The 23991-nt window shown below is 46.5% G+C and overlaps 1 protein-coding gene across 1 annotated transcript; it reads left to right on the forward strand.

Annotated features, from left to right (window-relative positions):
• Positions 1-18224: 18224 nt before the first annotated feature.
• On the forward strand, positions 18225-23991 carry LOC311327256 (uncharacterized protein; the record flags this gene model as incomplete). Its single annotated transcript, XM_084460289.1, has 7 exons — positions 18225-18229; positions 18684-18762; positions 19073-19157; positions 19775-20080; positions 20596-21257; positions 21418-23260; positions 23354-23991. 7 exons carry the CDS (start codon positions 18225-18227, stop codon positions 23989-23991), a joined length of 3618 nt encoding a protein of 1205 aa, XP_084316415.1.

Raw genomic sequence — 23991 nt, forward strand, 5'->3', positions numbered from 1 at the left:
GTGACCCTTGACCTTTGAACCCCACAATGTAATCAGTTAATCATTGAGTCCAACTGGATATTTTACCCAAATATTAACAAATTCCGTTAAGCCTTTCTTGAGATTTTGTGTTCATCAGGCCAAAAACATATTTAATGAGGTCACAGTGAACTTGAACTTTGACCCCCACGATCTAAGCAGTTCATAATTGAGTGCCAATTAACATTTCTACCAGAGGGGATGAAATTCCGTCAACGCGTTCCCGAGATATTGCATTAACAAACATCGGACGGACAGACAGACGGACGGACAGACGGACGAACCCGAAACCATAATGCCTAAGGCATAAAAATAAAAAATGGCAACGGACGCCATTCTACCTCTGTCAGCTGCTGTTGTTCTGTGACCACAGACGGTTGTGGTTGCTGTTCAACCAGCGACTGTTCTTCTCTCTCAGGCTCTGCCACCCCTGGGTGTTGCTCTGCTCCAGGGGCCTCCTCCTGCTGCTCTCTGCCCGGGCTGGGCTCTCTGCTCCTGGATGGGCTGGGGGTCTGGGGGGCCTCCTGGGACACTGGGGCTCTCTGGAGGGGAGGCACCACTCCGGCTGAGGAAGGCTGGGTGGCGAGGGGCCTCTCTGGGGTACTACGACTGACCAGGGCCCCGAGGCGGCTTTTAAGCAGAGCTGAAGAGGGGTGGACGAGAAAAATGGATGAAAAAATCCAGTCATAATTCCACTTAAGTCTTGCAGCACCTAAACTAGGTAGCCCCTCACACGACTGCTAACCTGACGGACTAGCGGTCCCTTATTTCCCATTAGTGAAATCAGGTTCAACGGTCACACATTTCAAAGGTAGGCTACTCACAGAAGCAGGAGGGTTACATCTTCAAAAACGCATGGTTTTGAAAGAAATGCGCCGCTAATAAACATGTTCAATCTTACGCTCAAAACCGGCTCATATTTTCACAAAATGAATCACCGGCAAACGCTCGTCTTCTTCTACGCTGCTGTCATGGGTGGTGCGCTGTGATTGGACGGCAGAACGCAGCAGCGTAGAAGACAAGCGGCAAATTAAGTAGAAAACACGGTACCCGTCGGTACCATGGAACAACGGGTACCGCCAGTAGCGCAGCAATGCAAGTACCGAATTACCGTGACAAGCCTACTTCAATATTGGAAGATTTTTTTTTTCAAATATTCTAAATACTTCTGAGAGCCGGATGGGAAGCTGGGGGGGCCGGATTTGGCCTGCGGGCCCCAGTTGATGATCCCTGCCCTAACCGCCTCCCGAGCCTGAGATCCAACTGGCTACGCATGACAAGGAATGGGGCTGAGCGACTCCACTGAATGGTGGTCAACGGGTGGTTGTTCTCTGCGTATACGACACTAATCAACTCCAAACTATCTAACCTTGTTTTATTTTCAGCCCCCTAACCCTCTTCCCTCAAGAGGCTTTTGCTTTTTGCCAGGCCGCCTTTGTAAATAAGAACTTGTTCTTAAATACTTGCCTGGTTAAATAAAGGTTAAATAAAATGTAAATAAAATTAAAAACGGGACAGGCCCCTGGAGCCTGCAGTCATGCCCCACACAGAGACAGCTGGAGGGGGAGCTAGGTGGAGGTGGAGGGCGTGACACAAACTTTGAATATAAATTGCACCTTTTGAATAGAATATCGGTCAAATTATTGGTAAGCGGTGGGCTAGCACTCTCCAGAATCGGTATCCGACCCAAAATCTGGCATCAATCGAGCTCTAGATTTAGCTAGACAGAAATATAAGTTCCACAAACCAGAACGGATTACACGCTAGTTTGAATTCAAACGGATGGTAAATAGACACAAAAGAATCCCCGAGAGACTTTACTCATATTTAATTTGTTTTGGGGTTTGCTTTGGGTTTTTTGGGGGTGTTTTTTGGACGGGCAAACGTGACTTCATTGTGTTGCACTAGCATTAGCCACCAGTGGAAATTGGGAACGACCCAAAGCTATCTACAGCATGGAATTAAGTGAAAATGTCTCCATCAGTTAAAAACATCATAGATAAGTCGAAAATTAGGTCCTAGTTCAAAAATTCCAGAATATCCCTTTAAGTGCCAAGACCCATGGAGATCTGCAGCATGCAGTAACGTTGTTAGTAGCCTACATAGTGTATCAGCTAAATAATTATTATGGGTCTGGCGTTGAGACTACTGTCCAAGGCAAGGCAAGTTTATTTATATAGCACATTTCAGCCACAGGGCAATTCAAGGTGCTTTACATGAGACATTAAAGCATTAAAACAAAAAGCAAGACATTATAGACATTTAAACAAAAAGCAGGACAAATAGAATACAGGAATAAAAGTTACAGTGCAGTATACTGATAAACATAGCTCCTCTTAGAAAGCAGTGGCAAAAAGAAAAGTCTTCAGGCTTGTTTTAAAACACATATTTGGACATTTTAGAGAATCTCATTCACTACAACTACCACGTTTGGACTTCGCGCGTCATCAGAATCACGTGACTGTAGAAGAAGCATTCTTGCTAGCCAGCTAGCACTAGTTATACTAAGCACTAGTTATACTAAGCACTAGTTATACTAAGCACTAGTTATACTAGGCACTAGTTATACTTAGCACAAGTTATACTAAGCACTAGTTATACTAAGCACTAGTTATACTAAGCACTAGTTATACTAAGCACTAGTTATACTAAGCACTAGTTATACTAAGCACTAGTTATACTAGCTCCACAATACAAGTACACACTTGGATAGTTGCTATGAGCTAAATGTTATAGAGAATAATAGGTCAATTCAATTCAGAACATGAAACAGTGACTCTAACCACAGTAGATGAGTATAAATATAGAACCTATTCTCTGTAGCTTGATCTCGGGTTGATTGTCCATCATTCTTTGCAGTTGAACACTTTTCTCCCTGGATCTCCAGATTTCTTCTTGGCACTCTGAAAGGGTTTTTTCATACTGCCCAAATATCTCCAAAGCTGCCGCTGCTAATCGATCGGTGACAAAATCTTTGAATAACTGTAGTTTGGACATTTTTACGGGTTAAAATGAGGAAATGCGACCAGTTGCTCTACAGCACCGTGTGAACAATGTGACGAAACTAATGTCCGCTTCCGCTGGATTTCTTTCGGGGAATTTCAAAATAAAGGTCACGCAGGTCATTTGACTGGGGAATATATGTAATAACACTGGTAGGTTTATCGTCCGCGTGGTAGCCAATATACTAGCAATACTCCATACCTAAGACATGATGGACCCAAATTAGGCTCTTCTCCATTTTCATCTAGTGATGCTGACTAATGGGAAATGGATTCAGGAGGGTTGGAGAAATACAACCAAACAATATTGGTACACTAGGGCAGGCGTTTATATACAGTAATTGATGTATGTAACTCTCATTGCAATATCAATATTGTGGTGTTGGACTAGGCTATATAGATCTGTAGGGCAGGAGTTTATAACTATATAGATCTGGACAGAAGTTTATAACTAGCCTATATACATCTGTTGGGCATGCGTTTATACGTATGTGTAGGTTGTACAACTGGATCTATGCTGTAATCCAGTACTCACTGTTGCGAGAAATAATTGACTGCAATTTTGTAAAGGCAAGGCAAGTTTATTTGTAGCACATTTCAACAACAAGGCAATTCAAAGTGCTTTACCTGAGACATTAAAAGCATCACAAAGTGAAAGAAAAGGTCATATAAAACGAAATGCAAAGACGGACATTTAAAACTAAATGCAGGGAAAATAAAGCAGGAATAAAAGTTACAGTACAGTTCATGGAAGAATAATGATTTGATTTAATAAAAAGCAGCGGCAAAAAGAAAAGTCTTCCATCTTGATTTAAAAGAACTGAGAGTTGAAGCAGACCTGCAGTTTTCTGGAAGTTTGTTCAGGTATCACCCTAAAACCCTGTCACCCTAAAACAGCAAAAAACAGTTAGATATCTAGGCTGCATGTTAGACAGGAGTCAAGATGGGGAGGCTATGGGCAAAGTCAACACCCGCACCAGATACCTAGCTAGGAACGCTAGCCTCCTAGACAGAGTCAGCCTCAGGCTACTAGCAAATAGCCTAGTACTCTGCCACTTCGATTAAGGTAGCGTGGCTTGGTTCGAGAGCCGGACAGGGACCATGAAAAATAAACTGCAGGTCTCTCAAAACAAGTTCGCAAGGGTGGTATTGGGTCTTGGCTCCCGCACCCACATAGGGAGGAGACACTACCAAGAGCTAAACTGGCTTCCTGTAGAGGTTACTCAGCTCAGACTCAATGTAGTGCACAACATAATCAACCACAGGTCCCCCGCTACCTTCAGAACTACTTCACCCCGGTCAGTGACTCCCATACCCACAGACCCAGAGCTAGCACAGCTAACCTTACGCCTCCTTCCCTCCGCTCCAAACTAGGCCGGTGCACCCTCGCTTACTCTGGGGCCCAGGACTGGAATAAGCTGCCCGTCCCCGTCAAGCAGCGCTCGAGCCGCCACGGCTTCAAGAAAACAGTCAGGAAGTGGCTCATGGACAGGGAGGAATAGCGCCTATGTACTAGGAATTCAATCAGTTTTTTAGTCATTATAGGATGTACAGTTTTAGCTATAGGGTAGCTTGTCTAATGTTTCTAATGCCAGCCTACATCAATTTGCTGTTACTCAGCTTTGACCAAAATTAGTGGCTTCTCTTGTCCACCCAATAGTAGAAGTTAACTAGCTTACAAACTTTAGCCAAACCAAACTATCATTCAGATGGAACTTGGCCATGATGTTGATTTTCTTCTCCATTCACTTATGCTAACAACATTAACGATCAGATCGATTGCATGGAAACGTCTTATGGTCGATCAAGCAGTCAGTAAAATGAACTAAATGTAAATATGGGGATTGTATTTTCATTGTATTCCTCTTGGCTTACAGAATTTGGCAATGTGCCTTTGAGCAGTTTGCCGTTATTAGTGTAGTTCTAAGCACAGAGAATAACCACCCATTGACCACCATTCAGTTGGGCTCAGGAGGAAAATGCATTTCCCCATTCAGTATGGCACCTGTTTCTCATACCTGTAACTCAGGTTCTGGGGGAAGACGGGGATATAATAGACTAAATGGCCAATTACTGATTGCTCTAACGGGAATCAGGACTAGTAGAACTGTAAACTGCAAGGACTCATAAGGTCCTCTTCTAAACTGGCACACAATTCCTAGAATTTAGTTTCACTATTTTCTACTATCCAATCAAGGTTACTCCTGAAAATATGTTTTAAAGCTGCATGAGACATTTTTTACAGTTAGATATTCAGGGTTTTCTGCTAGTAGTTTATGAATTGGCCTTAGAAATACCCCCACATTTTTTTTCTGACATAGTGTGAATTTATAATTTCACTTCACTTTCACGGATTTCAGTGTACTGGCTAGTGCACTTTACTGCTAGTATACTGCATGTTTGATCACAACCAGAGGGGCCACCGAAGTGCCCAGTTATCTCATGCAACTTTAAGATGTACCATTGCTTTCCCAAATTCTATCTTTATTAACATGAACATAGAGGCGAAAGAAGACAGATCTCTTACCACATCCACAATTTACCACATTATGTGTTTTGGACAACTGTCAACTCTGAGGTCTGTGGGACAGCAGGCTATTTCCACTGAACAGCGATGTTACCACCTCAACTCAAACACATCCTCTCATGGAACGAACCAGGCCCTTCTTATCACAACAATTCAGATGTGGGTTCTCCCATCTTCTCAAATAGTTGTAGAATTCTTATCACTAAAACCGAAGCTATACTTTGCTATGATGGCTACTCAGTCTGTCTCACTGTTATCACGTTCCTGGCACTGATGTGGCTTTTCTTGTCTGTGGATTCTTCTATCATTACCTGGACTACCCTTTTCCCTTTTCACTACAACCATTGTCACAATCCACACACTTATGTCTCTCCTGTGTGGATTCTTCAATGGCTAACTAAATGACTATTTTGACAAAAAGCTTTGTCACATTTCTCACACTGATATGGTTTCTCTCCTGTGTGGATTCCTCTATGTCTATCTAAATTACCCTTAAAATGAAAAACTTTGTCACATTCCTCACACTGATGTTTTCTCTCCTCTGTGGATTCTTCTGTGGCTAACGAACAAACCCCATTCACTAAAAACGTTGCCACATTTCTGGCACTGATATGGTTTCTCTCCTGTATGGAGTCTTCTGTTTCTTTAAATTAGACTATTGATTAAAGGCTTTGTCACATGCCTCACACTGATATGGTTTTTCTCCTTATGGATTATTCTATGGACAACCAAACTAGCCTTTCCACTAAAGGCTTTAGCACATTTCTGGCACTGATATGGTTTCTCTCCTGTGTGGATTTTTCTGCGAGTAACTAAAATAGCCTGTTAACGCTAACCTTGCTCTAAAAGCTTTGCCATGTTCCTGGCACTGATACGGTTTCTCTGTTGTGGATTCTTCTGAAGAAATTCCTCTGATCACTAATGGCTTCGTCACATTCCTCACACTGATACGGTTTCTCTCCTGTGTGGATCTTACTATGGTTAACTAAACACATTCCTTGCTGTATCTCTCTCTCCTCAGAGGCATGCTGTTCAGCATCATGCTTAGTTCTGGTGGCGTGTGCTTCTCTCTCCCTCCGTCTCTGCCGATAGTTACGCTTATAAAGAGCTAGTTTAGCTCTCGTTCCATGTGGATCTTTCTCCATCAGTCTCTGTATATACATACGTTGTTTAAGATTTAGTTTAGTTCTGGTTCCGTTTGCGTCTTTCTCCCTCAGTCCCTGAAAATATATACGCTGTCTAAGCTTCATTAGCTCTTGTTCCTTGTGCATCCATAGACATATTTTTAGCCCTGTGTGCACGCTTCCTTGTAGCCTCTTTAGCTCTGGTTCCCTTGGGGTCTTTCTCCCTCAGTCTCTGCAAATACATACGCCGTTTAAGAGCCTCTTTAGCTCTGGTTCCTTGTGCATCTGTAGCTATCTTTTTAGCCCTTTGTGCACGCTTTTTTGCAGCCTCTTTAGCTCTGGTTCCTTGTGCATCTGTAGACATATTTTTAGCCCTGTGTGCACGCTTCTGTGCACATTCTTTAGCTCTGGTTCCTTGTGCGTCTGTAGCTATCTTGTTAGCCCTTTGTGCATGCCTCTGTGCAGATTCTTTAGCTCTGATGGCTTGTGGGTCTCTAGCTCTCTTTTCAGCCCTACGTGCACGCTGCTTCATTCTTGCTTTCGCCTGCATTTCCTTTCGCACTAAATCCATGTCATAGTTGGACTGACATTTGATGGACTTATTGAGATGCTGTAAAAGACTCTTATTGATTTCCTTTTTACATGTTGTGCACAGGTCTTTAACAGGTTGGCTCAGGTGTTCAAGTGTATTCGTTTGTGTAGAGGATTCTTTAGTTTTGGTCGAGTCTGTAGTTCCCAGAGTTGTCTTTCCTAGCTGACTGACTGGGATCCGCACTGTATGTCCCAAGACTGGAAAAGGATCTTTTCTTTCTGAGCAAAAGGATGTGATTGTGCTCGGTGTCGACTTTGTGAGAGGTAACAATATTCCAGGGTGCCAGGGAGTCATTGACAGGTGTCCATTTTCAACTTCTATCAGCATAGTAGGTCGTGGTCTCATACTACCAGTTGTGCTGGTGGATAGAGAGTCTCCTCTGTTCTCCACAGCTGGAGTTTGGTCAGGAGGTGGGAGATGAGACGAGTCCTCCGGGTCACAGTGGGTTTTCACTCTGGGAGAAGAGAAGATGGAGTCTGTAGTATCAGACTGCAACCCTTGTTCCTCTTCAATCTGCGGGGGCTCAGGGAAAGAGAGCTGCTGGACATCTGCGGAAAGAAGGAAGATAAATATTAGGATAAAGCATACTTCATTATTCTACTAAATAAAGTGTTGACAGAAAATCAAGCAGCTAAACACATTATAATTTCCTCTGAGCTAACTTCACAGTGCTAGCTTGCCATCAAAACAAGAACCATTGTAACTAGCTTAATATTGAGGTGTTCATGGAAATTATAATATCTACATGTCAGTTTCATTGATGACAGACTGAGAATAGGCCCTTAAGTCCAAAATAGTGAACTTATCCTTAAAGAGAATGTGGTGATGTCTCTATGCTAAAATAGCACTTCCTGGCATATTCCCGACAGTGGGAGACAATTGGGAGCAACCGTTTTCACAGTCTGCTTGCATACATTTAGATTAAGGTTGTCCTTAGGTCCTCCAAATATTAGGCTATTCAGTATATCAGATTCAATATGCTTCATACTTCAGTATACAGTATATCATTCGGACCAATGCCAAGTGAGTAAAAAAATGTAGATTTGTTTTCCCTTACTTTTATTTTGGAAGTCCTTGAAAGAACGCTACCGGTAAGTTTAATTTCACACCACTTGAGTGGCAACTGGTAGTGTGGCGTGTCCTGATTTTAAACTGCAAAAATGCACAAAAAAACACTAAAATAACGCCTCGCTCGCACGCGTGCTTCGCTATTTCGTGCCCCCTCGGTTCTTTGGGTTGCATGACGCCCCTGCGAATGGGTAGCTCCCCCGCTCAGTTTGTGTTCTCGACCAAATAGCTCCTTCATCAATAAAACGTAATTTTTATGGATAGGATTTTAAGATAAATGTTGTGTTATCGGCAAATGTCATCATTTATGTGTGATGCACTCGGATCATGACTCGGATGCACTCAAGCACTGTGTCACATGAGACGCGGTGGACTGTGGGTATTTTCTGCTCCTAAATCCGCGAAATTGCGGACTTTCGGTAAGTGCGGTTAAAGTGCGCAAAATGGCGGCAGTGGCGCACTTGTGGACCTAGCAATTCCGTTTTGGGACCCTGAGCCCTTGTGGACTTAGCGGGAACGCGCATGTAAGGCCACAAGGCCGGGAGTGCTCTGCACTTTAACCTAAGTGCGCGATTTGGGATTCAGCATAACAGTACATAGGATAGTCCACAAAGACAGGTCAGCATACGTGTGTCGAATTGCAGTTGAGTTGTTTGTTGTTGAAAGGTTATTTCTTTCCAGTTATATTGAACGATTACCAAGGGCTTCAGTAGATATGTAGCCTAAAGCTGAATCCCAAATCGCGCACTTAGGCGAAAGTGCAGAGCACTCGCGGCCTTATGGCCTTACATGCGCGTTCCCGCTAAGTTCTACTCTACGATCGGCTTGTTGGTGCCTGGAATATTGTGTGCAATATGCCTGAATATTTATCAGATTTTGAGGATATAGAAGATGACTTAGAATATGATGGACGCCGATCGTAGCGTAGAGAATGTAAGCCGCGAGTGTAGCCTACAGACGGAGAATAGACAGTTTGCGCGCTGTGCGCATGCATGCTGGAGCAAGTGGTGAAGCTATTTCGTTTCTAAAGACGTTTCTAAAGATCATATTACAGAGGCATGTGAAAAACCACAACAAGCCCTCGCTCTATGGAAGCACAACTAGCGATTCATGAAGACAGATTGATGAAAACAACCGTTTCACGGCAGAAAATAGATTTTTTAGAAGCTGCATTCTCAGTGCCCCGTCCGCTGCCATTACATGGATATACTTGGCTCACGCTGGATTTTAAATTTCTTCTACAGGCCTCCGAACTACACCAAAGTGATCTCGTATAATATGCCGTAAATAAGGTCCAGGTTGTCAAAAACGAGCATTCTCCTTTAAGTGTTACAGCTGTTGATGCCTGCGTCTTGCGGTTTAGGGTCAAATAAGCCGCGCCACGGCTACCCCATTGATTCTGTTTTCAAAAGTCACCAGAAATTAGCATGAAGTGCTTTATAAAAACATATATAAAATCTGTACGGCCCCCTGACCGTGGAGCTGAAATAATTAATAATAATTGTGAAACCTTCATAGGTCGAATCTCTCATTACTTCTCTCCGTGCACTCTGATCACATGCAACCAGCACTCACTGGGAAGGAGAGAGTTCCCTATGGCTTCTTCCATCTCTTCTTCTTTGGAAAGCTTTTTCTCGTCCTCCTCTTTCAACACAAAACCCTCCTCCTCCTCCTTGATTCGTCCTCCTCCGCAGGCTGGGTCTGGGAGGACTGTGTGGGCTCAGTCTCACCTGGTTCAGTCTACAGACGAGGAGAGACGAGGCTAACAGACGATCTGAAAACACGAGTTGTTTGAAATCTGCAATGGCTCCCGGTTCACGAATTCCACCAACGACATTACAGATTGAGACACAATTAGTTAGTGGGGAAATAAAAAGTGTATCTGGAAGAGAAGTGGCTAAACTAAAATGATTTACACTCACTGTGAACAGGAGGATCAAGTGAGGATCGAACAACGAACAGGAAGTGAATTCTTCGTGGATTCTTTTCAAAATAAAAGTCAAGGACGTGACACTGCGGGTGATAGCAGATCCCATCCATCAGAGTACAGGAAGCTCCTCTTATTTCCCCCTCTACACTACGTCTGCCCCTGTACAACAACAAAAACGTTTCTAAACAACTGTAATCTACTCTGACTCTGTACAACTGTATACTGTGGGTATTTTCTCTTCCTAAGTCTGCGAAATTGCGGACCTAGTAATTCCGTTTTGGGACCCTGAGCCCGTGTGGATTTAGAGGGAACGCGCATGTAAGGCCACAAGGCTGCGAGTGCTCTGCACTTTCGCCTAAGTGCGCGATTTGGGATTCAGCTTAACTCCGGTCAATGTGGACCTGCATTTCTCTGTTTGCACCACAAGAGGCAGTAGTCCCAGCACACCAAAATAAAGAAAGACACCAAAATCAACCTGCCGATCTCCACTGCACAGGTAGAGTAGCGGTGACAGCATTGGACTGGTGACAGCATTTGGCTCCCACCCAGGAGACCGGGGTTCAAGGCCCCGGTGGGGATGATTTTATGGGGACTATACCCCAAACCTCTAGCCTGGTACGACCATCCCATTCTCGCGAGCTCACATTCTGTTGCACTAATGCAGAACGTTCTGGCCTATGCACAGTCTGGTACTAGCCTCCAGGGCAATGAAAGGAACGGCTCCCTCCTACCTCCAGGCCATGGTCAAACCCTACACCCCCTCCTACCTCCAGGCCATGGTCAAGCCCCACACCCCCTCCTACCTCCAGGCCATGGTCAAACCCTACACCCCCTCCTACCTCCAGGCCATGGTCAAACCCTACACCCCCTCCTTCCTCCAGGCCATGGTCAAACCCTACACCCCCTCCCGACCACTACGCTCTGCTACCTCGGGGCGACTGGTGGCGCCGTCACTCCGAGGCCCCTGCGGCCGATCAACATGGTCACGGCTCTTCTCTGTCCTGACCCCTGACCCCTCTTCTCTGTCCTGACCCCACGGTCACGGCTCTTCTCTGTCCTGACCCCTGACCCCTCTTCTCTGTCCTGACCCCACGGTCACGGCTCTTCTCTGTCCTGGCCCCGCAGTGGTGGAACGAACTTCCCACTGACATCAGAGATGCTAACCATGTCTCACCGCAGGTTCAAAACTCACTTTTTTAAAGAAGTAATACCAGGATCTTAAGCACCTATAGTATTTATATTTTGTGACTCTTGCACTTTGGTTTTAGCACTAGATTATGCTCTTATGTCACTTATTTAGAAAGGAGATGCACATCTAAGTTCTGGTGAGTAGCAGTAGTACACTGTCTACCCATGTTAAATGCAATTACTGTCAATCTGTGCAATTAAGTCTCTTTGGGTAAAATCGTCTTCTAAATGTCTAATGTAATGAGTAGGATAATATAGTAACCAAGGAGAATCAGGTACTTTAAATGCAAGCCGATATATTTAATTAGACAAATAGTTCAAATGAAACAGTGTATACTTGACAAAATATACATTCAACAAAGGTAGATAAAATGAAGTAAAAAGGTAAAACAAGATCAAATAGGCTGCAGGAGGAGACTAATCAAAAGGCTGTCAGCCCTAAACTAGATTCTGAAACAGTTGTGCATAAAATCATGCAGGAGATTATGCTAAACAAAGACTCAAAATGATAGAATTGTTTCACTGCTTTCTACTATCAAGGTTTCTCCTGAAAATACACTTGAAGATATGCTACGGATTTCCAAAATGACATCTTTGATGAATGAATAATTAACATGAGCATAGAGGAGACAGATTCCTCTTAATACATCCTCAGCGTTTTCAGGCCCTTCTTACCACAACAGATCAGATGTGCTTTATCCCATGTGTCCTCAAATAGTTATAGAATTCTGATCGCTAAAACATGCAATACTTGCTATATAATGCTGCTTCACCCATTTACAGCTCATCAAACAGCTAAACAGTCAGTCTCCTTGACTAAAAGCGTTGCCATGTTCCTGGCACTGATACGGTTTCTTTCTGTTGTGGAGTCTTCTGCCGTAATTCCTCTGATCACTTATGGCTTCGTCACATTCCTCACACTGATACGGTTTCTCTCCTGTGTGGCTCTTACTACGGCTAACTAAACTAGAATTATAATTAAAAGCTTTGCCACATTCCTTGCTGTATCTCTCTCTCCTCAGAGGCATGCTGTTCAGCATCATGCTTAGTTCTGGTGGCGTGTGCTTCTCTCTCCCTCCGTCTCTGCCGATAGTTACGCTTATAAAGAGCTAGTTTAGCTCTCGTTCCATGTGGATCTTTCTCCATCAGTCTCTGTATATACATACGCTGTTTAAGATTTAGTTTAGTTCTGGTTCCGTTTGCGTCTTTCTCCCTCAGTCCCTGCAAATATATACGCCGTCGAAGAGCTTCGTTAGCTCTGGTTCTTTGTGCATCCATAGCGATGCTTTTAGCCCGGTGTGCACGCTTCCTTGTAGCCTCTTTAGCTCTGGTTCCCTTGGCGTCTTTCTCCCTCAGTCTCTGCAAATACATACGCTGTTTAAGAGCTTTTTTAGCTCTGGTTCCCTTGGCGTCTTTCTCCCTCAGTCTCTGCAAATACATACGCTGTTTAAGAGCCTCTTTAGCTCTGGTTCCTTGTGCATCTGTAGCTATCTTTTTAGCCCTTTGTGCACGCTTTCTTGCAGCCTCTTTAGCTCTGGTGCTTTGTGCATCCGTAGACATATGTTTAGCCCTGTGTGCACGGGTCTTTGCAGCTTTTTTAGCTCTGGTTCCCTTGGGATCTTTCTCCCTCAGTCTCTGCAAATACATACGCTTTTTTGCAGCCTCTTTAGCTCTGGTTCCTTGTGCATCTGTAGCTATCTTTTTAGCCCTTTGTTCACGGGTCTGTGCAGCTTCTTTAGCTCTGATGGCTTGTGGGTCTCTAGCTCTCCTCTCAGCCCTACGTGCACTCTTTTTCATTCTTGCTTCAGCCTGCATTTCCTCTCTCAGTAAATCCATGTCATAGTTGGACTGACATTTGATGGACTTATTGAGATGCTGTAAAAGACTCTTATTGATTTCTTTTTTACAGGTTCTGCACGGGTCTTTAACAGGTTGGCTCAGGTGTTTCTGCGTTCCTTGTGCGTCTCTTGCTACCTTTTCTGCCCTGCATACACGCCATTTTGTTCTTTCTACAATCTGTATTTCCTTTCTCAGTAAATCCATGTCAGAGTTGGATTGACAATTCATGGACTCATTGAGATGCTGAAAAAGACTCTCATTGATTTCCTTTTTACAGGTTTTCCAAATGTCGTTTTCAGTTTGTTTAAGGTGTTCAAGTGTATTAGTTTGTGTAGAGGATTCTTTAGTTTTGGTGGAGTCTGTAGTTCCCAGAGTTGTCTTTCCTCGCTGACTGACTGGGATCCGCACTGTATGTCCCAAGACTGGAAAAGGATCTTTTCTCTCTGAGCAAAAGGATGTGATTGTGCTCGGTGTCGACTTTGTGAGAGGTAACAATATTCCAGGGTGCCAGGGAGTCAATGAAAGGTGTCCATTTTCAACTTCTATCAGCATAGTAGGGCGTGGTCTCATACTACCAGTTGTGCTGAATATAGAGGGTGTAGTATCAGACTGCAGCCCTTGAAGCTGCTCTCCCCCCTGACTGGACCACAGCTCCTGTTCCTCTTTAATCTGTGGGGGCTCTGGGAGAGAGAGCTGCTGGACATCTGGGGAAAGAAGGAAGATAAATATTAGGATAAAGCCTGCTTCAAGCATCCCCCCCTGTGGCCATGCGAGAGAGGGATGCGGCCAGGATGGCAACGCTCAAATGCTGCCAGGACATACATCCGCTCGGCCAGCAGGGCACAGTACCAACCCTTACACCGTGTCCTAGCAGGGCACAGTACCAACCCTTACACCGTGTCCTAGCAGGGCACAGTACCAACCCTTACACCGTGTCCTAGCAGGGCACAGTACCAACCCTTACACCGTGTCCTAGCAGGGCACAGTACCGACCCTTACACCGTGTCCTAGCAGGGCACAGTACCAACCCTTACACCGTGTCCTAGCAGGGCACAGTACCAACCCTTACATCGTGTCCTAACTGCTTGCGACGCGAGCAACAGAACGCAACATCGCATGCTTGCTGTCCTAACTGAAACCGTTAAATTTCCTGTTCTGTTACGTCATTTGTCTACATTCCCAACTGAAGACAGTTAAAGAACGAACGCCTGTCAACGCGAGCGACAGGAGGGAAATGGGAACAGGGCGAGCGTCAAAAGGGCAGTTAAAACGTCGCGCCGCTTCGTGCTGCGTCGCTCGCGTCCAGTTAGAACATAACAATAGAAAACAAAGCAATGGAACGCATTTTGTCGCTGACGCTCGCTCGCGTCGCGTGTAGTTAGGACACGGTGTTAGCCGTTGGCAACAGCGGCTTCCTGGACATCCAAGAGCCAGCCGAGCTCAGCACCAGGTGGTGAGCCATGGCCTCCACGAGGGGCGGGGGTGCCCCTCTGTTGTCCCTTGAAGCCCTCCACCATACGAATGCAGGCATTGAAGGACGTGACCGGCTCATGCGCCTCGGAAGGGAGAGAACAACGATCAACCCATCGAGCCTCTGCCAGCGGCTCAAATCAGGTGAGCCCATTACCCCAAGATCTTGATAAACCCTCCCCTAGTAGCTACATTAACTAGTAGCAAGTTTAGCTGTATTAAATGAACAATTCCCTGTTTGGCTAACTGAGCTTCATTCACTGACATAGTATATTGTGACAGAATTTAAATTCTTAAATTCACATAGTAAGTCTACGTGAGCAGGCCTATGGCATGTCATCAGAGTTTGCATTGAAGCCAGTTATGTTCATAAACATTTGTTGTTTTCCTAGATGTGAGTTGAGGGACGGCCGAACAGGGAGAGTCAGTGTCAAGTGAGACACAGGAAACGGTGTGTAGATGTATTCAGTTATCAATCAATCAATCAAGTTGGATTTATATAGCGCCCTTCATGATACCCAGAGCGCTTTACAGAGTCCAGTATTCATTCAGACACAGTCATACCGGTGGTGGTAAGCTACATCTGTAGCCACAGCTGCCCTGGGGTAGACTGACAGAAGCGTGGCTGCCAATCAGCGCCTACGACCACCACCAACATTCATTCACACGTTGCATGTCTTTATGATGGTGGGGGAAGCCGGGGTACCCGGAGGGAACCCACGCAGGCACGGGGAGAACATGCAAACTCCACACAGAAAGGACCTGGAACGCCCGGGATTCGAACCCAGGACCTTCTTGCTGTGAGGCGACAGTGCCAACCACTGAGCCACCGTGCTGTTATCTGTTATCCTACACCGAAATGTGTGACCGTCGGATTTTGTGACCGGTTGTCACATTTCAGGTATTAACATGCGGAGATCAGTGACCACCGGATCTTGTGACCATCACAAAATCACGTGGTCACAGAATTCCGCATAACACCAGCACTCACCGGGAAGGAGAGAGGTCCATATGGCTTCTTCCACCTCTTTTTCTTTGGAAATATTTTTCTCTTTCTCCGCGAAACCCTTCTCCTCCTCCTTGACTGGTCCTCCTCCGCAGGCTGGGTCTGGGAGGACTGTGGCGGGTTCAGTCTCGCCTGGTTCAGTTTTACACACGACAGACATGTTCTGAAAACAGGAGAGAGAGAAAGAGTCCTTTAACATCTGCAACGCCTCCCGGTGCACGAATTCCAACAACTATATTCCAAATTGAAACAGAATGAGTTAGTGTATAAATAAAAAGGCTCTGTATGGACGAAGAGCAACAGATTATTGAGTAAACTAAAATGATTTACCCTCGCTGTGAACAGGAGGTTGCAGTTGGAAGACCAAACTACGAACCGGAAGTGAATTCTCTTTAAATTATTTTCAAAATAAAAGCCAAGCCATAAGCTGTGGTAGGCTATTAGTCGTCTCAAAGCCAGACCCATACGTTTTTTTCGCTGATACACTACGTAAGCTACGCTAACCGCGTTACTGCATGCTGCAGATCTCTCTGGGTCTGGGACTTCATGCAAAAATCTGCCCAAGAGTGGCAATGTATTGCTTTCGCAGGAATCCCTGCTAAACCAATCAGTAACGATCAGGCGTTCCCACCCATAGATATGCCCCGCCCATCTAACCTGGGCTAGCGTCTCTCTCATTGGCTGCTATGACCTGTCACTCTTTAAATTTTGAACCGCAGCGATTCAATGTTATATTTGAGTCTGGAGAGAGACTAGTATTAGTGATAATAATTCGTTATTGGTTAGTTATAACTCGGTTCCTGTGTGTTCCAGATTGTTGTGGATGTGTGCATGTAGGCCTATGTATAGTTGTGGATGTGTGCATGCATATTTGAGTATCTATCTATCTATCTATCTATCTATCTATCAATCTATCTATCTATCTATCTATCTATCTATCATCAAAATGACCATCTTTATTATTGTTGTTTAACTCATATTACAGTCAATCCAGTTTCCTAAAAATAATAAATGGGAAAAAAGATTAATCTGTATTTTGCGCCTGTGCCTCAATTTTGACCCTCGATATATCACAGGACTCATGCCTCCGGGTGCGCGGGGTTAAGGTTAGTTTATTCAGGCTATTCCATGCTCAGAAAACCCTAACTCCACCTTTTCGGGCTGGCCTTGTTTACAAAACGTGTTGACCACCAGTTCTGTCGCCAGTCACAAATTCAGACCAGAGTAGTAGAGCCTGATCAACTAGAGTTACATTCCTAATCCAAATACGCCGTACGAGAGTTTTGGGGATGTTGAAGAGAAGATTATATTAATCTCCATATATTTTTCACTTTACTCGACTAGCCACTAGTCTAGTCTACATCCAAAAGTTTTCTCTGGCATCGGCGTGTTCTGTCTAGCAGTGTCCCCTCACTCACGATGGAAACAGACATGTCGGATTTCGCTTAAGCGAGGTTTGTTATTTGCCATTTCGCTCATCTAACGTTGACTCAAAAGCATCAGACTGTGCTCCAGTCCACAAGACCGAGTTCCCTTCAGTAAATCTGAGAATTTGCAGGGAAAGCGTTTCAACCAGACTTAATAGCGTGTAGCATGTAGCAATGTAGCTAGCTGTTGTCACAGCATGTGGTACCATGGAGCTTTTATAAGGGTAAAGGATAGTTCCCATAAACGCAGAGACCGTTTAGGTTTAGGTTAGGCTTATAGGGTTGGGTTAAATTCAGGGTTGGGGGCATGTTTTGACCGGTCTGTGTGTGTATGGGAACTAGCCACTAACCTATTATATTAGAAGTGGTACCACTAACCTTAGCAAGTATGTTTTTGCTAAGGACAGGGTGCAAGGACAGTAGTGCAAAGACATGACAGTGCAAAACAGTACAAAAACTATGCAAATACGAAATATCAAAGAACAGTGCAACAAAATGCAGTGCAATGTTCAAATATGGTGTACTGTTAAATAATAAAGCGAGAGGCACAATTCCAGTGTGTATTCTATATTCAGAATGGGGTGTGGTGAGGGTATGTAGTGTGTGTTATATAGTCAGAATGGGGTGTGGTGAGTGTGTGTAGTGTGTGTTCTATATTCAGAATGGGGTGTGGTGAGGGTATATAGAACACACTATATACTATACAGTGTGTGTTCTATATTCAGAATGGGGTGTGGTGAGTGTGTGTAGTGTGTGTTCTATATTCAGAATGGGGTGTGGTGAGTGTGTGTAGTGTGTGTTATATAGTCAGAATGGGGTGTGGTGAGGGTATGTAGTGTGTGTGTTCTATATTCAGAATGGGGTGTGGTGAGGGTATGTAGTGTGTGTGTTCTATATTCAGAATGGGGTGTGGTGAGGGTATGTAGTGTGTGTGTTATATATTCAGAATGGGGTGTGGTGAGGGTATGTAGTGTGTGTTATATATTCAGAATGGGGTGTGGTGAGTGTATGTAGTGTGTGTTCTATATTCAGAATGGGGTGTGGTGAGGGTATACAGAACACACTATATACTATACAGTGTGTGTTCTATATTCAGAATGGAGTGTGGTGAGGGTATGTAGTGTGTGTGCAGAGTGTAGTGTGGTGGGTGAGTGGTGTTAAGTGCAGTGTGTGTGTGTGTGTGCCGTTAAGGTGTGTGGAAACAATCAGAGGTCGTATCCAAGTGGTGCTGGGGGTATAGAGTCAGTGTGTGGGGGGGGGTGCTCCGCCTCCTACATACTTACGAGCTAGTACTAGTAGTCCAACCACATGCTGCTTGACCAGGGTTGGATCTGGGCAGCTTCAGCAGCCAATACTAACATATTTATTCAAAAAACCTCCCCATGGACCACACTGGTCCCCCCACACCCCTTATTTGACTATTTGGCGTCTCTGAACTTGAACACATTGTAAAACACTTCTGTTATGTTATTCCCTCTCCCCTGTGGTGTAGGAGCCTGTGGACCCGACCAGCAACCGACCCCGAGTTCCCGTGTGGTCTGGCCCGTAACCATAGTAACCCAGAGCCCTGGGTACCGTCCCGTCAGTGGCCTCTGAGAACGACGACAGCCCGAGAAACGTCCTGAATTCGGCGGGTTTCCGCAGAGGAAGAAGAGGTAGAGAGGGACGAGATGTGTAACCAAGGGAAACGGAGTCCTTGAGTAGGTATAACAAGTTGTTGGTTCAACTCACTCCCCCGGGAGTGATGAATAACCCTCCACCTGCGCTGATGAGGAGCTAGCTTAAACCAGTGTTCAGATCCGGGTTCCGGGTTCAGATCCACCCCCCCGGGTGAGCAGAAACGCGTGGGATACAGTGGTGGCTCCAGGTACCCTTCTCTAGGCTAGAGGGAAGGGCATCGTGGTCGGACAGAGGAGGAGGAGGAGGAGGAAGAGGACCTCTGGAACCCTGGGCCGGTCGCTGACCAGTATGATGATGAGGATGCTCCCTCAGAGCGTCTGTGGACACGGATGATCCCTGTGATACGCCAGCCGATCCAGTTGAAGGGGAAGACCAGAGAGATCTTTATCCGGGTAAGAAGAGACGGCGTGCTGATCGAAAAATTGCATCACATCTTCTGACTTTGTAACTCACCTCTTTTTTGGCTCAGGCATTCCTTTGTGCCAGCAGCCATAAGACTGTACAACAGTGCCTAAAGGCCCCGACACACCAAGTCGATAATTGGTCGTCGTGAACGTCCGTGAGCATCGGGACTGTCTGGTCGTCGAGTTGGCACGGCGTGTCGCGCACCCTTGGCCAAGTCAGAGAATTTTCGAGACTAGTGGGGACATTTGAGCATGGTTAATCGGGGTCGGAGTGAGCGGGGCGTCGCAAAAGAGAGATCACACTGATTGGCTTACAGAAGTCATGGAAGTGAAGAAAGCAAAGTCATTCACCAGACTTACCAGAGCCCAGAGCAGGCTCGCAAATCAATCATTGTGGGACATGTTTAGTGACCTCCAGAAAGTGAGATTGTAACCCATCTACCTCAAATATTTGACCTTACAGCAGAATGTCCCTTTAACTCTGTTGCATCTCATTCAGAACACAGGCCACAACCCCTCTCTGAGATCGAGGGTTGTCCCAAGAAGCCCCATCCTTCCTCAGTGTCTGGCAAGGAGTTAACCAGCGAGAACAACCTAAAGCGACACCAGATGACCCACTCTGAGGAGAAACCTCACCACTGCTCTGTGTGCGGGAAGTGCTTCCCACGGAAAGACAAGCTGAAGGTCCATGAGAGGATCTACACCTACGCCTGCTCTGTCTGTGGGGCCCGGTTCACTCAGGTGGGATCATTGCGGATCCATAAGATGTGGACCCATGGGATGAGACACACAGGAGTGAGACCAGGTACTTGTTGCAGGTTCCCTGGCTTAAAGGAGTAGTAAAGGGAAAATGCATGTTTAGCCCTGTTTTAAGGTTACTTATGATCATATACAATGGTTCAGATCAAAACGTTGACAAAACTAGCACTTTTGAGAAAGTCTGATAATTGCTCTACCACCGTTTAGGTCATACAATGGATGTGGGTGGGCACCGTGAAAAATCATTCAAAAACATGTTCAACTCTCAATTTCAAAGACAAGAAGCTCACCGAGGGGGCAATTGGTGTCCGTTGGTGTTCTGACATCAAATTTGCCGCAAAGTATGAATCCTGTAGGGTTTTATTGATCATTTTATGAAATCCATTGACTTGTATTGATGTGACCGTTGTACCGTGCCTTATATGGCTCTGGCCATTTGTTTATAATGGCTTACTGCCATCTAGTGGAAATTACTGGTAAAATAACACCACTAATCATAGCTTTAAGTATTTGACCTTAGAGCAGAATGTCCCTTTAACTCTCTTACTACATCCTATACAGAATATAGGCTACGACCCTTCTCCAAGATCGAGGGCCGTCCTAAGAAGCCCCACCCCTGCGCAGAGTGTGGCAAGGAGTTTACCAAGGAGAACAATTTAAAGCGACATCAGATGACCCACTCTGGGGAGAAACCTCACCGCTGCTCCGTGTGTGGGAAGCGCTTCCTGCAGAAAGGACACCTGAAGGTCCATGAGAGGATCCACACTGGGGAGAAACCGTACACCTGCTCTGTCTGTGGGGCCGCATTCGCTCAGGTGGGAGACCTGCGAAGGCATGAGATGAGACACACAGGAGAGAGACCGTACAGCTGTGCCAAGTGTGGGAAGGGATTCATAGAAGCACGGATCCTAAAGGCACATGAGCGCACGCACACAGGAGAGAGACCTTTCAGCTGTTCCATTTGTGGGAGGAAGTTCTCTACAACAGCCTGCCTCAGAGACCACAGAGTCACTCACACAGGAGAGAATCCATACACTTGCTCTGTGTGTGGGAAGGGCTTCGCTACGTCCTCGGGCCACAGGGACCACGAGAGGTCTCACGCTGGAGAGAGACCCTACCACTGTGCCGAGTGTGGGAAAAGCTTCTGTCGACCGGGGCAGCTGATGAAACATCTGAGGAGCCACATAGGAGGTGGGGCCAGCCACAGCCTTGCCAAGCGGAAGGTAAGCACGGAAACATTTACTAAACAAAGAACTGAGAAGTTTGGGGGAACTGTTCGTTCAACATCACAATGTCAGTAGCTTGTCTAGTTGGTGTTTTTATGTTTCCTGCTGATCTTTCTTGAATTACAGTCTCCGATGTTTTGTTTTTTTACTCCATCAGGGACCTGGAGCTCCCAGACTGGGGCTTAGGGCTGAGGTTGAGGACAGTGGAAAGGAGGAGCATGAAGTGGTCGAAGGTCTGATCAACTCAGATGGGGAGGTGGTGGAGCTCCCAAACCACCACAGTGACCCCAGTACAACACTCAAGGTCGAAGACGTGGAAGAGGGAGAAGAAGAGGAGGAAAAAGAGAGTGGTTGTTACATAAATTCTGAAGGAGAGGAGTTGGACGTATATACTGTGAACCAACAGAAGAACCAACAGAAGACCCAGAAGGCACGGAAGTCCCACTATTGCCTGGAGTGTGGGAGGGAGTGCCCCTCCTTGTTCAGACTCCAGATGCACATGAAGACCCACACAGGAGAGAAACCGTACCCCTGCGCCGTGTGTGGGAAGCACTTCCGCCAGAAAGAGCACCTGAAAGAGCATGAGAAAGTTCACACGGGCGAGAAACCGTACTCCTGCTCAGACTGCGGGGTGAAGTTCAGTCACCAGGGGGCGCTGAAAAGACATGAACGGTCGCACACAGGAGAGAAACCCCACTCCTGCTCCGTGTGTGGGAAGAGGTTCACCAGGATAGGCAGTCTGAGGGAGCACCAGAATACCCACACGGGAGAGAGACCACACTGCTGCTGCGTCTGTGGCAAGACCTTCTTCAGATTGTCGGCCCTGCAGAAACACCAGATGACCCACACCGGGGAGAAACGCCACGTCTGTGACATCTGCGGTAAAGGTTTTTCTGAATCTTCCACCTTGCGCCGCCACAAGAGGGCCCACACCAGAGAGAAACCCTACCAGTGTGAGGACTGCGGGAAAAGCTTCTCCCAGTTAGGGAGCATGAAGAGGCACCAGAAGGTTCACTCCAAAGAGTTGCCTGGGGACAATCAGCCACCAGAGAGGATCGAAGGACCAGATCTACTGGATCCAGGTCTCGTCTTCGGTAGTAACTATGGTGACCAGAGAAAAGTACCAAAACTTCCTGATGAGCCTGAAGAGGAAGATGTGGTGGAGGAAGATGATGAAGAGGAGGATGAAGAAAATAAAGTTGAAGCTGAAGAGGAGCATAAAGGGCTTGGTGCTTTGTTCAAAGCTGAAGGAGCAGTCGGTGCTTCAGGGACCAAGAAGTCACTGTGTGGGCTTGAGTTCCCCTACCACTCCAAACTACGCAGACACCTGCAGACGCACACCGGGGAGAAACCCTACCCGTGCTCCGTCTGTGGGAAGCACTTCCGGGACTTCGGGCACCTCAAGGTCCACCTGCGTGTCCACAGCGGGGAGAAACCCTACCCCTGCCCAGATTGCGACCGAAAGTTCAGCACCCCCGAAAACGCCAAGATCCATCACCAGTCGTCCCACTCCGGCAAGAAACCCTACGGCTGCTCCGTGTGCGGGAAGCATTTCTCTGAGCTGCAGCGGCTCCAGATACACAAACGCATCCACCAAGGGAAGATGCCTTACAACTGCTCTCTGTGCAAGAGGGGGTTCTCCGTGAAAGACACTCTGGACAGACACATGCGGACGCACACCGGGGAGAAACCTTACTTGTGTCCTGTCTGTGGGAAGAGCTTCGCCCAGTCAGGGAGCATGCAGAGGCACAGGCGGAGCCAACACAGCGGAAGTGACGGTGCAAGCCACGGCGCAACGCCTGAGGATAACCGTGAAGACGGCAGTTTGAGAGAAGAGGAGATAGCAGAGTCAGTTTCTGATGAAAGTTCTCTCATAGAGGAGGGTGATGAGGAGGTGGAGGAACAGAATGAGGATGAGGAGGAAAAGGAGGGAGAGAATCAAATTGGCAGTTTGATCAACTCTGACGGAGAGGAAGTGGACTGGGATCGTTTTGATCAGAGTGAGTGGGGAACAGTGACTGGAGGAATTAATCAATCAAGTGACGTTGAAGCATCCGTGTCTAATTAAGGTTTGTTCTTTTTTCCCCTGATAGGTAAGAGTCTCAGTGTCTCGTCTGCGAGTCAGGAGAAGTCGTCCCCACCCCCGAGCCCGGCCGAACGCCTCAGAACCAGCCTCCTGCAGCTGGCCAGTGGCTCCCGCTGCTGCCCCGTGTGTGGCAGAGACTGCAAGAAACCCTCCAAGCTGCAGATCCACCTGAGGGTCCACTCGGGAGAGAGACCCTACCAGTGCACCGTCTGTGGCAAGCAGTTCAACCAGAACAGACACCTGCAGGACCACCAGAGGGTGCACACGGGCGAGAAACCCTACCCCTGCCCCGACTGTGGAAAGAGCTTCGGTTACTCAGGGGCCCTGAAGAGGCACCAGCTGATACACACGAGAAGGAAACCCTACCAGTGTTCTCTGTGCGACAAGAGCTACAGCCGCGTGGAGTGGCTGAGGGACCACGAGAGGGCCCACGCCAGACATAGGCACACGTGTCCGGACTGCGGGAAGGGGTTCAACAGGCCGTCGGAGCTGAGCAGCCACCAGAGGATCCACACTGGGGACAACCCCTTCCACTGCCACGAGTGTGGGAAGGACTTGAGCACAGCACAGAGCTTCCGCAGACACAAGAAGCTCCACGAGCGGGCAGCTGCCGCCAAGGAGGGGGGTGATGGAGAGCAAAAGTGA

Source organism: Borostomias antarcticus (genome assembly GCF_949987555.1).
Source record: "Borostomias antarcticus genome assembly, chromosome: 31".
In the NCBI taxonomy this organism is placed as follows: domain Eukaryota; kingdom Metazoa; phylum Chordata; class Actinopteri; order Stomiiformes; family Stomiidae; genus Borostomias; species Borostomias antarcticus.